Source organism: Oncorhynchus mykiss, chromosome 5 (genome assembly GCF_013265735.2).
Source record: "Oncorhynchus mykiss isolate Arlee chromosome 5, USDA_OmykA_1.1, whole genome shotgun sequence".
NCBI lineage: Eukaryota > Metazoa > Chordata > Actinopteri > Salmoniformes > Salmonidae > Oncorhynchus > Oncorhynchus mykiss.
The window spans coordinates 16,529,276-16,542,274 of NC_048569.1; the positions used below are offsets into that span (position 1 = coordinate 16,529,276).

Consider the following 12,999-nt stretch of genomic DNA (forward strand, 5'->3'; position numbering starts at 1 on the left):
CTTTGGTGTCTCGTTGCTGCCTTGGTTAGACAACTCAAGTTTGCAAAGCCAGTGTGGCTCCAAACACCAAATCGATCACTTGCAAATAATAGGCATTCCCAGCAGTACAGTTTGCAGTGTTCCTGTGAGCCATTGATAGCCATTGAGCCATTGATAACTTTGAAAGTGGCGAACAAACCCCTTTCCCGCCTGTGACAGGCTTTGTAGCGTCGGCGCCGGGCGACCTCTCCTTACAATGTCTAACTTTTCTTGAAAAGTTTGTCTTGAGAATGGCGTTATAATTATATCCTCGACCAAATCGATATCTTCTCCTCCTTCCGCCATTGTGGGTTGACAAAACAGCTTAGTAGTACGCAAATTAATTTGTTTATCAAATTCAGTTTCCTAGTTCCCAGGTTCTGCATAGACCTGCCCATAGGACTTGCCTCTCAATATTGGTAATCCAATCAAAAGACGTGCACGCACTACGCCTGCTAGCTGGCTCCTGTGTAACACTGGAGCCAGCTAGCAGGCGTACAATAGCCAACTCTAAAGCCGATTGGTTGACACTAAATTTTCATTTTCATTTCCATTCACTTTAAGCTACATTCTGAGTTTTTCTGAGTGTTATTTCTTACATTGGTACCCCAGGTCATCTTAGGTTTCATTACATACAGTCGAGAAGAACTACTGAGTATAAGAGCAGCGTCAACTCACCATCAGTACGACCAAGAATATGACTTTCGCGAAGCGGATCCTGTGTTCTGCCTTTCACCCAGGACAACGGAATGGATCCCAGCCGGCGACCCAAAAAAACAACTTCGTAAAAGGGGGAAACGAAGCGGTCTTCTGGTCAGACTCCGGAGACGGGCACATCGTGCACCACTCCCTAGCATTCTTCTCGCCAATGTCCAGTCTCTTGACAACAAGGTTGATGAAATCCGAGCAAGGGTAGCATTCCAGAGAGACATCAGAGACTGTAACGTTCTTTGCTTCACGGAAACATGGCTCACTGGAGAGACGCTATCGGAGTCGGTGCAGCCAGCTGGTTTCTCCACGCATCGCGCCGACAGAAACAAACATCTTTCTGGTAAGAAGAGGGGCGGGGGCGTATGCTTCATGGTTAACAAGACGTGGTGTGGCCACAACAACATACAGGAACTCAAGTCCTTCTGTTCACCTGATTTAGAATTCCTCACAATCAAATGTTGACCGCATTATCTACCAAGGGAATTCTCTTCGATTATAATCACAGCCGTATATATTCCCCCCCCCAAGCAGACACATCGATGGCTCTGAACAAACTTTATTTGACTCTTTGCAAACTGGAATCCATATATCCTGAGGCTGCATTCATTGTAGCTGGGGATTTTAACAAGGCTAATCTGAAAACAAGACTCCCTAAATTTTATTAGCATATCGATTGCGCAACCAGGGCTCGAAAAACCTTGGATCATTGCTATTTTAACTTCCGCGACGCGTATAAGGCCCTGCCCCGCTCTCCTTTCGGAAAAGCTGACCACGACTCCATTTTGTTGATCCCTGCCTACAGACAGAAACTAAAACAAGAAGCTCCCGCGCTGAGGTCTGTTCAACGCTGGTCCGACCAATCTGATTCCACACTCCAAGACTGCTTCCATCACGTGGACTGGGATATGTTTCGTATTGCATCAAACAACAACATTGACGAATACGCTGATTCGGTGAGCGAGTTCATTAGAACGTGCGTTGAAGATGTCGTTCCCATAGCAACGATTAATACATTCCCAAACCAGAAACCGTGGATTGATGGCAGCATTCGCGTGAAACTGAAAGCGCAAACCACTGCTTTTAATCAGGGCAAGGTGACCGGAAACCGGAAACCGAATACAAACAGTGTAGCTATTCCCTCCGCAAGGCAATCAAACAAGCTAAGCGTCAGTATAGAGACAAAGTAGAATCTCAATTCAACGGCTCAGACACAAGAGGTATGTGGCAGGGTCTACAGTCAATCACGGATTACAAAAAGAAAACCAGCCCCGTCACGGACCAGGATGTCTTGCTCCCAGGCAGACTAAATAACTTTTTTGCCCGCTTTGAGGACAATACAGTGCCACTGACACGGCACGCAACCAAAACATGCGGACTCTCCTTCACTGCAGCCAACGTGAGGAAAACATTTAAACGTGTCAACCCTCGCAAGGCTGCAGGCCCAGACGGCATCCCCAGCCGCGCGCTCAGAGCATGCGCAGACCAGCTGGCTGGTGTGTTTACGGACATATTCAATCAATCCCTATCCCAGTCTGTTGTTCCCACATGCTTTAAGAGGGCCACCATTGTTCCTGTTCCCAAGAAAGCTAAGGTAACTGAGCTAAACGACTACCGCCCCGTAGCACTCACTTCCGTCATCATGAAGTGCTTTGAGAGACTAGTCAAGGACCATATCACCTCCACCCTACCTGACACCTTAGACCCACTCCAATTCGGCTGGTCACCAAAAGCACTGACAAACTTCTACAGATGCACAATCGAGAGCATCCTGTCGGGCTTTATCACCGCCTGGTACGGCAACTGCTCCGCCCACAACCGTAAGGCTCTCCAGAGGGTAGTGAGGTCTGCACAACGCATCACCGGGGGCAAACTACCTGCCCTCCAGGACACCTACACCACCCGATGTCACAGGAAGGCCATAAAGATCATCAAGGACAACAACCACCCGAGCCACTGCCTGTTCACCCCGCTATCATCCAGAAGGCGAGGTCAGTACAGGTGCATCAAAGCTGGGACCGAGAGACTGAAAAACAACTTCTATCTCAAGGCCATCAGACTGTTAAACAGCCACCACTAACATTGAGTGGCTGCTGCCAACACACTGACTCAACTCCAGCCACTTTAATAATGGGAATTGATGGGAAATTATGTCAAATATATCACTAGCCATTTTAAACAATGCTACCTAATATAATGTTTACATACCCTACATTATTCATCTCATATGTATACGTATATACTGTACTCTATATCATCTACTGCATCTTTATGTAATACATGTATCACTAGCCACTTTAACTATGCCACTTTGTTTACATACTCATCTCATATGTATATACTGTACTCAATACCATCTACTGTATCTTGCCTATGCTGCTCTGTACCATCACTCATTCATATATCTTTATGTACATATTCTTTATCCCCTTACACTTGTGTGTATAAGGTAGTAGTTTTGGAATTGTTAGCTAGATTACTTGTTGGTTATTACTGCATTGTCGGAACTAGAAGCACAAGCATTTCGCTACACTCGCATTAACATCTGCTAACCATGTGTATGTGACAAATCAAATTTGATTTGATTTGAAGCTCCGCACTGTTGATTCTGAAGGCTTGAGGGCAGATTTTAGACCCCTGGCAACACATGATGGCTGAATATGATTGGATAAAAGATCTAACATAAAGACCAGCTCTCCAAATCTCAACCTGGGGCTGGAAGCAGTGCAACCAAGAGGAAAGCTATGAAATGAAGAGTGTAACTCTTACTCTGGGGAATAATTTAATACATATTTGTATTATATATTTAAAAAATATATATATTCTGATGATGTTTAGGCCAGCAGAGAAGGCCTTGCTGGCCCTGACGGCCCACCACTGATTTTGGTTAGGTCAGGCGCACCACTGATTTTGGTTAGGTCAGGGTGTGACGAGGGTGATATATGTGTTTTTGTCCTGTCTAGGGTTTTTGTATGTTTATGGGGTTGTTTCTAGTCTAGGTGTTTTTATGTCTATGGTTGCCTAGATTGGTTCTCAATCAGAGGCAGCTGTTTATTGTTGTCTCTGATTGGGGACCATATTTAGGTAGCCATATTCCTTGGGTATTTTGTGGGTTATTGTCTATGTATAGTTGCCTGTGTCAGCACCAGTGGTTATAGCTTCACGTTTGTTTTGTTTAAGTGTTCTTCCTTTAATAAAGAGGAATGTATTCTAGTCACGCTGCGCCTTGGTCTCCTCATTACAACGAACGTGACGGTGTGTGTGTGCCGCATTAATTTACCACTTTATAGTGTAGGCAAGGCTTATCTCACCAGCACTGAAGTGGTAGCGTCCAATTGATCCACAGATTTAAGAAATAACCGTTTTCCCAGCCACACCAATATTTCATTTTTAATTTTCGAACAAATGAAGGTAAATTCTAAAATTGGAAAAACATTAAAAAATCTCAATTTTAATGGGTTGAAAAATTCTAAAATTTTCAACAGTTTTCTATTATTCAATTTGAATGAGAAAATTGAGAAATTGAAACTAATATTCAATTTAATTTCATCAAGAGTATTAGACCATTTGACTGATAAGCGTTACACGGAGCTGAGTGCCATCTTCTGATGGTTATATTTATCAAAGTGTCAATGTGACAACATGATTATATAGATTAGTCTGCGTTCATTTTGGTGTTATTTCAAAGACAAACAAACTAAATGGTCCATTTTCGTGGAACAGTAACGTTTTAGTTTTTCAAAGTCATTGTCTCGTGGTTAATTATAAAAATCTGAAGTAAAATGATAAAAATCTAAAAGTTAAAATTCATCAAGAGCATTTGCCTCTGTCATATGGACACATTGATACATTGTGGTCCATTAGTGGCTAAAGAAATGAAACTTCCATCATCAAATAAGTAAAAGGCCTAAAGCAGACAAAAACAGTAGAAAATATGATACATTCATCACATTCATCTCTCTTCTCTGCCTGTCTGCCTCCCTTTCGATCTGTTTTGACTTGAGCTATTGCTAGTGAAGTTCAACATTGTATCAAATCATCACATTATATCAACTAGGCTATTCCGGGCCCTCAAAGTTTTTTGTGTCAGTGAGCTTGGAACAGAAAGCTGTTTTTATGACGTTTCCACTGGATATATGGATATCAGATCATGATATTTTGCTCTATCACACCGAGGCTTGGTGATTATCGAGGCCGGGAGTGTTGTAAAGATTTTTCAAATACTGAGGAACTATCATTTCAACTGGATATTAAAAAGACAGACTTTTTTGACTAACGTGAGGCGAATACATTTTTTGGGGGGTACGGTGCATTCTGAAAGTATTCAGTCCCCTTGACTTTTCCCTCATTTTGTTACGTTACATCCTTATTCTAAAATGGATTGAATTGTTTGTTTTCCTCATCAATCTACGCACGATACCCCATAATGACAAAGAAAAAAATGTTTTATAGAATTGTTAGTTTCTCCCATTCTTCTCTGCAGATCCTCTCAAGCTCTGTCAGGTTGGATGGGGAGAGTCAGCTATTTTCCGGTCTCTCCAGAGATGCTTGATCGTGTTCAAAGTCCGGGCTTTGGCTGGGCCACTCGAGGACATTGAGACTTGTCCCGAAGCCACTCCTGCGTTGTCTAGGCTATGTTCTTAGGGTCGTTGTCCTGTTGGAAGGTTAACCTTCGCCCCCAGTCTGAGGTCCTGAGCGCTCTGGATCAGGTTTTGATCAAGATCGCTTTGTACTTTGATCCGTTAATCTTTCCCTTGATCCTGACTAGTCTCCCAGTCAATGCCGCTGAAAAACATCCCCACAGCATGATGCTGCCACCACCATGCTTCCCCGTAGGTATGGTGCCAGTTTTCCTCCAGATGTGACGCATAGAGACAGAAAAATGGTTTAATTTGTTTATTTATTGCAACAGCACAAATTCATGCTGTTTTTTTTTTATTGCTGCACCCCTACATCTTGAGGTTATGAGAAAGTGCAGTTGTCTTAGGTCTGATATCTGATTGGAGGTTAACCTTACAGTAATGCCATTGGTCATCAACTTAGATGTTGAATCCAAACAACTCAGATGTTATAAAATGGTCTCAGATTCATTGTCCTTTACAATTTTTCAATTAAGGGCTTTATTGGCATGGGAAACGTGTTAACATTGCCAAAGCAAGTGAGGTAGATAATATATAAAGTGAATATATAAAGTGAAATAAACAATAAAAATTAACAGTAAACATTACACATACAGAAGTTTCAAAACAATAAAGACATTACAAATGTCATATTATATATATACAGTGTTTATCTTTGTTCCTGACCAGCTGTGGTCACACACACACACACACACTCTCTCTCTCTCTCTCTCTCTCATCACTCTCTCTCTGTCTCCTCCCCCCTTGAATGCCTTGTATGTAAATCCTTTCATTTTATAATGAGTCAGATAAACATTTTAGTAGACTTTGCATACAAATGACATAGTCTTATCATAGGTCACATGTGAGGTATATTTAATATAACCTACAGTATATGTTGATATGATAAATATCACCCAGCATCAGGAGCAGACAGTATAAGCCTACTCCTGTCTCTCTGTCTATCTCCAGGTATGGCCGATCGTAACGACAGTTGCCAAATGAAAGCTGTCATGCAGAATGACGCCGCCATGCAGAACAAGAACAGGGATCAGGGGGTTAAACGCAACCCAAACGGAGAGGTCCCTGTTGGAAACCTGGTCGACATTGACAAAACTTCGGTCACCAAATCACTGCACAGAGACAGTGAGAGAGAAAGGGAGAAAGAGGGGGATGGAAAGGCGGGTGGAGTAGGGGACGCAAATAGCGGGAAGGATAGAGGAAGGAAAAGAGACACGGAGGGAGCGAGGGGTGAGGAGGAGAAGAGGTCGTGCTGCTCTCAGAAGCTGAAGAAAGTCCCTCAGTGTCACGTGGAGCTGGAGCAGCTGTCCTTCAGCAGAACTCACAACGTCCTCATAGATGTAAGAGAGATAATTAAACCAGTGCAGATCAATAAAAAAGCTTGCATCTAAAGTGACAGAGTGAACTGGGACGTTTACACAAAACAATTACTACAAAGAGTGTCTCTAACAGATCATTCATGTCTCTGTCTACCTCCCTATTCAGGTGAATGAGTTCCACCATAAAAGGACATTAAAACCTCATTCTGGACGGCATGTGTGGCACAGTGACTTTGTTAAGATGCCCTGCTCACCAGAAAGCCTCATCAAGACTGGATGGGTGTGTTCATTGATTCGTTCATTTACTGATGATCGATACATTATTTGTCAATTGATTGGTTCATTGAACATTTGGTTGATTGGTTCATTGATTTATTTGTTTGTTGGCTAATTTATTGATTGGTAATTTGGTTAATTGACTTTTTTTCCCAGGTAACCAGCTCTGAGCGAAGTCGGTGGGAGGTGGTCTCTAAACAGCTGGAGAGTCTGGCCAAGAAGACCACTGCATCAGTGGGTGACGTAGAGGTACGACACACACGCCTCCATTATCCTAACATTTCCTAACACGCCTCCATTATCCTAACATTTCCTAACACGCCTCCATTATCCTAACATTTCCTAACATGCCTCCATTATCCTAACATTTCCTAACACGCCTCCATTATCCTAACATTTCCTAACACGAATCCATTATCCTAACATTTCCTAACATGCCCCCTGGGTTTGGGGTAACAGTTAACCTGGGTTTGGGGTAACAGTTAAGGTAGGGGTTAGCATGTTTGACCAGTACTGTTTAACAATGATCTACATGTTTCTCTCCACTTAGAAAGCCATAAAGAAATACAACCCAAAGTATGAAGATCAATGGTCCTTTGATGCCCTGCATACCTTTGTTCAGGTCAGTTACCACTTCACTGTGAATGGTCAACTTGCCCTCCAAATACACCTCTGCTGTTTTCAATCAGGACCTCAGCGATCACTGCCTCATTGCCTGTATCCGCTATGGGTCCGCGGTCAAACGACCACCCCTCATCACTGTCAAACGCTCCCTAAAACACTTCTGCGAGCAGGCCTTTCTAATCGACCTGACCCGGGTATCCTGGAAGGATATTGACCTCATCCCGTCAGTCGAGGATGCCTGGTCATTCTTTAAAAGTAATTTCCTCACCAGCTTAGATAAGCATGCCCCGTTAAAAAAAATGCAGAACTAAGAACAGATAAAGCCCTTGGTTCATTCCAGACCTGACTGCCCTCGACCAGCACAAAAACATCCTGTGGCAGACTGCAATAGCATGGAATAGTCCCCGCGATATGCAACTGTTCAGGGAAATCAGGAACCAATACACGCAGTCAGTCAGGAAAGCAAAGGCTAGCTTTTTCAAGCAGAAATTTGCATCCTGTAGCTCTAACTTCAAAGTTAGTACATCAGCCACGCTCAAGGTACTAAACGATATCATAACCGCCATCGATAAAATACAGTACTGTGCAGCCGTCTTCATTGACCTGGCCAAGGCTTTCAACTCTGACAATCACCGTCTTCTTATCTGCAACTCAATAGCCTTGTTTTTTCTAATGACTGCCTCGCCTTGTTCACCAACTACTTTGCAGACAGAGTTCAGTGTGTCAAATCGGAGGGCATGTTGTCTGGACCTCTGGCAGACACTATGGAGGTACCACAGGGTTCAATTCTCGGGCCGACTCTTTTCTCTGTATACAGTGCCTTGCGAAAGTATTCGGCCCCCTTGAACTTTGCGACCTTTTGCCACATTTCAGGCTTCAAATATAAAGATATAAAACTGTATTTTTTTGTGAAGAATCAACAACAAGTGGGACACAATCATGAAGTGGAACGACATTTATTGGATATTTCAAACTTTTTTAACAAATCAAAAACTGAAAAATTGGGCGTGCAAAATTATTCAGCCCCCTTTACTTTCAGTGCAGCAAACTCTCTCCAGAAGTTCAGTGAGGATCTCTGAATGATCCAATGTTGACCTAAATGACTAATGATGATAAATACAATCCACCTGTGTGTAATCAAGTCTCCGTATAAATGCACCTGCACTGTGATAGTCTCAGAGGTTCGTCAAAAGCGCAGAGAGCATCATGAAGAACAAGGAACACACCAGGCAGGTCCGAGATACTGTTGTGAAGAAGTTTAAAGCCGGATTTGGATACAAAAAGATTTCCCAAGCTTTAAACATCCCAAGGAGCACTGTGCAAGCGATAATATTGAAATGGAAGGAGTATCAGACCACTGCAAATCTACCAAGACCTGGCCGTCCCTCTAAACCTTCAGCTCATACAAGGAGAAGGCTGATCAGAGATGCAGCCAAGAGGCCCATGATCACTCTGGATGAACTGCAGAGATCTACAGCTGAGGTGGGAGACTCTGTCCATAGGACAACAATCAGTTGTATATATTGCACAAATCTGGCCTTTATGGAAGAGTGGCAAGAAGAAAGCCATTTCTTAAAAATATCCATAAAAAGTGTTGTTTAAAGTTTGCCACAAGCCACCTGGGAGACACACCAAACATGTGGAAGAAGGTGCTCTGGTCAGATGAAACCAAACTTTTTGGCAACAATGCAAAACGTTATGTTTGGCGTAAAAGCAACACAGCTGAACACACCATCCCCACTGTCAAACATGGTGGTGGCAGCATCATGGTTTGGGCCTGCTTTTCTTCAGCAGGGACAGGGAAGATGGTTAAAATTGATGGGAAGATGGATGGAGCCAAATACAGGACCATTCTGGAAGAAAACCTGATGGAGTCTGCAAAAGACCTGAGACTGGGACGGAGATTTGTCTTCCAACAAGACAATGATCCAAAACATAAAGCAAAATCTACAATGGAATGGTTCAAAAATAAACATATCCAGGTGTTAGAATGGCCAAGTCAAAGTCCAGACCTGAATCCAATCGAGAATCTGTGGAAAGAACTGAAAACTGCTGTTCACAAATGCTCTCCATCCAACCTCACTGAGGTCGAGCTGTTTTGCAAGGAGGAATGGGAAAAAATTTCAGTCTCTCTCAATGTGCAAAACTGATAGAGACATACCCAAGCGACTTACAGCTGTAATCGCAGCAAAAGGTGGCGCTACAAAGTATTAACTTAAGGGGGCTGAATAATTTTGCACGCCCAATTTTTCAGTTTTTGATTTGTTAAAAAAGTTTGAAATATCCAATAAATGTCGTTCCACTTCATGATTGTGTCCCACTTGTTGTTGATTCTTCACAAAAAAATACAGTTTTATATCTTTGTTTGAAGCCTGAAATGTGGCAAAAGGTCGCAAAGTTCAAGGGGGCCGAATACTTTCGCAAGGCACTGTATATCAATGATGTCGCTCTTGCTGCGGGCGATTCCCTGATCCACCTCTACGCAGTGTCTGGCCCTTCCTTGGACACTGTGCTAAGTAACCTCCAAACAAGCTTCAATGCCATACAACACTCCTTCCGTGGCCTCCAACTGCTCTTAAACGTTAGTAAAACCAAATGCATGCTTTTCAACCGTTCGCTGCCCGCACCCGCCCGCCCGACTAGCATCACCACCCTGGATGGTTCCGACCTAGAATATGTGGACATCTATAAGTACCTAGGTGTCTGGTTAGACTCTCCTTCCAGAGTCATATTAAACATCTCCAATCCAAAATCAAATCTAGAGTCTGCTTTCTATTTCGCAACAAAGCCTCCTTCACTCACGCTGCCAAACTTACCCTTGTAAAACTGACTATCCTACTGATCCTCGATTTCAACGATGTCATCTACAAAATAGCTTCCAATACTCTACTCAGCAAACTGGATGCAGTCTATCACAGTGCCATCCGTTTTGTTACCAAATCACCTTATACCACCCACCACCGCGTCCTGTATGCTCTAGTCGGCTGGCCCTTGCTACATATTCGTCGCCAGACCCACTGGCTCCAGGTCATCTATAAGTCTATGCTAGGTAAAGCTCCGCCTTGTCTCAGTTCACTTGTCACGATAACAACACCCACCTGTAGCACACGTTCCAGTAGGTATATCTCACTGATCATCCCCAAAGCCAACACCTATGGCCTATTTATTGCCTACCTCATACCTTTTGCACACAATGTATATAGACTTTCATTTTTCTACTGTGTCATTTACTTGTTTATTGTGTTGTCTTGTTTATTGTTTACTCCATGTGTAACTCTGTGTTGCTGTCTGTTCACACTGCTATGCTTTATCTTGGCCAGGTCACAGTTGTAAATGAGAACTTGTTCTCAACTAGCCTACCTGGTTAAATAAAGGTGATTTTTTAAATATTTTAATTTGTTACATATATTCTCCTTTCCCTCTTCTCTAGAAATCACCCAAAGAAGAGAAATTCTACATGTCTGTTTTTCCTAAGATAGCAGAGCTGGCTTCCAGCCTGCCTCACTATATCAAGAAGGTAACAACATAGGAACTGCATTATGTACACTATATAGGGCAGAGAGGTAGTGTACTATGTAGGTTACAGAGGTAGTGTACTATGTAGTGTGGCAGACCAGGTCGTTTGGTCAAGACTTTTACACAGATCAGACACGGACAGAGTAGGATTAGCTCGGTTTCAAGGGTGTTTATTTAAGTAATAAATCAACAAAAGAAAAGGATAGGTCTCCCCCATGAGACCCTCTCTCGGATACCGTCTTCTAGGCGCCGGGTTTTGCTGTATCCTGACAGGATCAAAACTGCACTCACTCCTGTTACCTCTGTAACCATACCCAACTATACGGGAGTCCTTTCTTTCCCCACTCTCCCTGTGTGCTGCCCTTCTGGCAGCTTTATGGGCCTCGCACAGCTGGTGAGCAATCAGCCCTTGATTACTCACCAACCCCAATCAGCCCCAATTAGTCCTGGCCGGAGAACCCGTCAAGACCTGGCACGTCCAGCAGATGGAGCCATTGCCTCGTGATATGCACCATCTGTCACCAGACCTCGACGAGTCTCCCCCTGGTGGCTGACCTGCTGTATGCCACCCCCCCCCCCCCCCCCTTTAGCTCTGTCGGGGAGGGGACTGTCATCAGTGCGACGTATGACTCCCTTCTCGATAGGGTATCCGTCTTTCCATGCTTCGCCGCTGACCTGTACAGTGTGTTTCCATGCTTCGCCCCTGACCTGTGCAGTGTGTTTCCATGCTTCGCCGCTGACCTGTACAGTGTGTTTCCATGCTTCGCCCCTGACCTGTGCAGTGTGTTTCCATGCTTCGCCACTGACCTGTACAGTGTGTTTCCATGCTTCGCCCCTGACCTGTACAGTGTGTTTCCATGCTTCGCCCCTGACCTGTACAGTGTGTTTCCATGCTTCGCCCCTGACCTGTACAGTGTATTTCCATGCTTCGCCCCTGACCTGTACAGTGTGTTTCCATGCTTCGCCCCTGACCTGTGCAGTGTGTTTCCATGCTTCGCCGCTGACCTGTACAGTGTGTTTCCATGCTTTGCCCCTGACCTGTACAGTGTGTTTCCATGCTTCGCCCCTGACCTGTACACAACAGAAAAAGGGAAGCGTTGAAGGGACAAGAACCACCTGGTGACCCGATCATTTGTGTCCTTTCCCCTGGCCATCCAGACCAGGGGAGCATGGTCCGTGACCAGGGTGAAGTGGGTACCTATCAGGTAATACTTGTGTCTAGCTCCCGACCGAACGGGAGCACCCGGTACTGATACAAACCGAGAACTCAGTCTTCTCCCGGGAGGAGGCTGCCAACGGTACCTGCCGATCCTTTGGTCATCAGTCGATGAGCTCGTCCACCCTCGGCATGGGGTAGGCGTCGAATAAGCTTATGTCGTTCACACCCCGGAAATCATTACAGAAGCGGAGGCTACCGTCCGGTTTGGGCACCAACATGATGGGGCTGCACCATGCATTGAGACTCTTTTAATGACCCTCATTCCTCAGCATAGGTTCCACTTCTTGTTTCACAAACCTTCCTTCTGGGTTCTGGAATCAGATATGGCCTCTTTCGTACCATTTCCCCGGGCCGGGTACGGATGTGGTGTTCAATGAGGGTAGTGCAGCCCGGCTTCTCGGAGAACACCGCCATGTTCCGATCGACAAGCTCCCTGAGCTCTTGTTTCTGGACTGGGTCGAGGTCCTCGTTGCTTGGGACCAGTGGGTTTCGGAAGTGGGCCTTTGGGGCAGTCATTTGACACTCCAGGCAGCTGCAACAGTAGTCTTCCATGGTCCTCCTCATCCCGGGCCAGTGGAACCGGGCAGCGATCCGTTCCCGGGTCTTCTCCATTCCCAGGTGTGCCCCCAACAGGTGGGTGTGGGCCAGCTGAAGACCGGTTCCCACGTACCGTTGGGGC

General features: G+C 44.6%; 1 protein-coding gene across 3 annotated transcripts in view; it reads left to right on the top strand.

Moving 5' to 3' along the window:
- Positions 1-12,999, top strand: part of pargl (poly (ADP-ribose) glycohydrolase, like) — a 40,906-nt gene that overhangs the window by 12,476 nt on the left and 15,431 nt on the right. For all 3 annotated transcript variants that reach the window (XM_021601940.2, XM_021601938.2, XM_021601937.2), the window contains 5 exons: positions 6,318-6,706; positions 6,852-6,965; positions 7,118-7,210; positions 7,512-7,583; positions 11,016-11,102. In XM_021601940.2, the coding sequence (XP_021457615.2) occupies positions 6,320-6,706; positions 6,852-6,965; positions 7,118-7,210; positions 7,512-7,583; positions 11,016-11,102 (753 nt within the window). In that variant the 5' untranslated portion in view covers positions 6,318-6,319. The remainder of the gene's footprint in view (positions 1-6,317; positions 6,707-6,851; positions 6,966-7,117; positions 7,211-7,511; positions 7,584-11,015; positions 11,103-12,999) is intronic.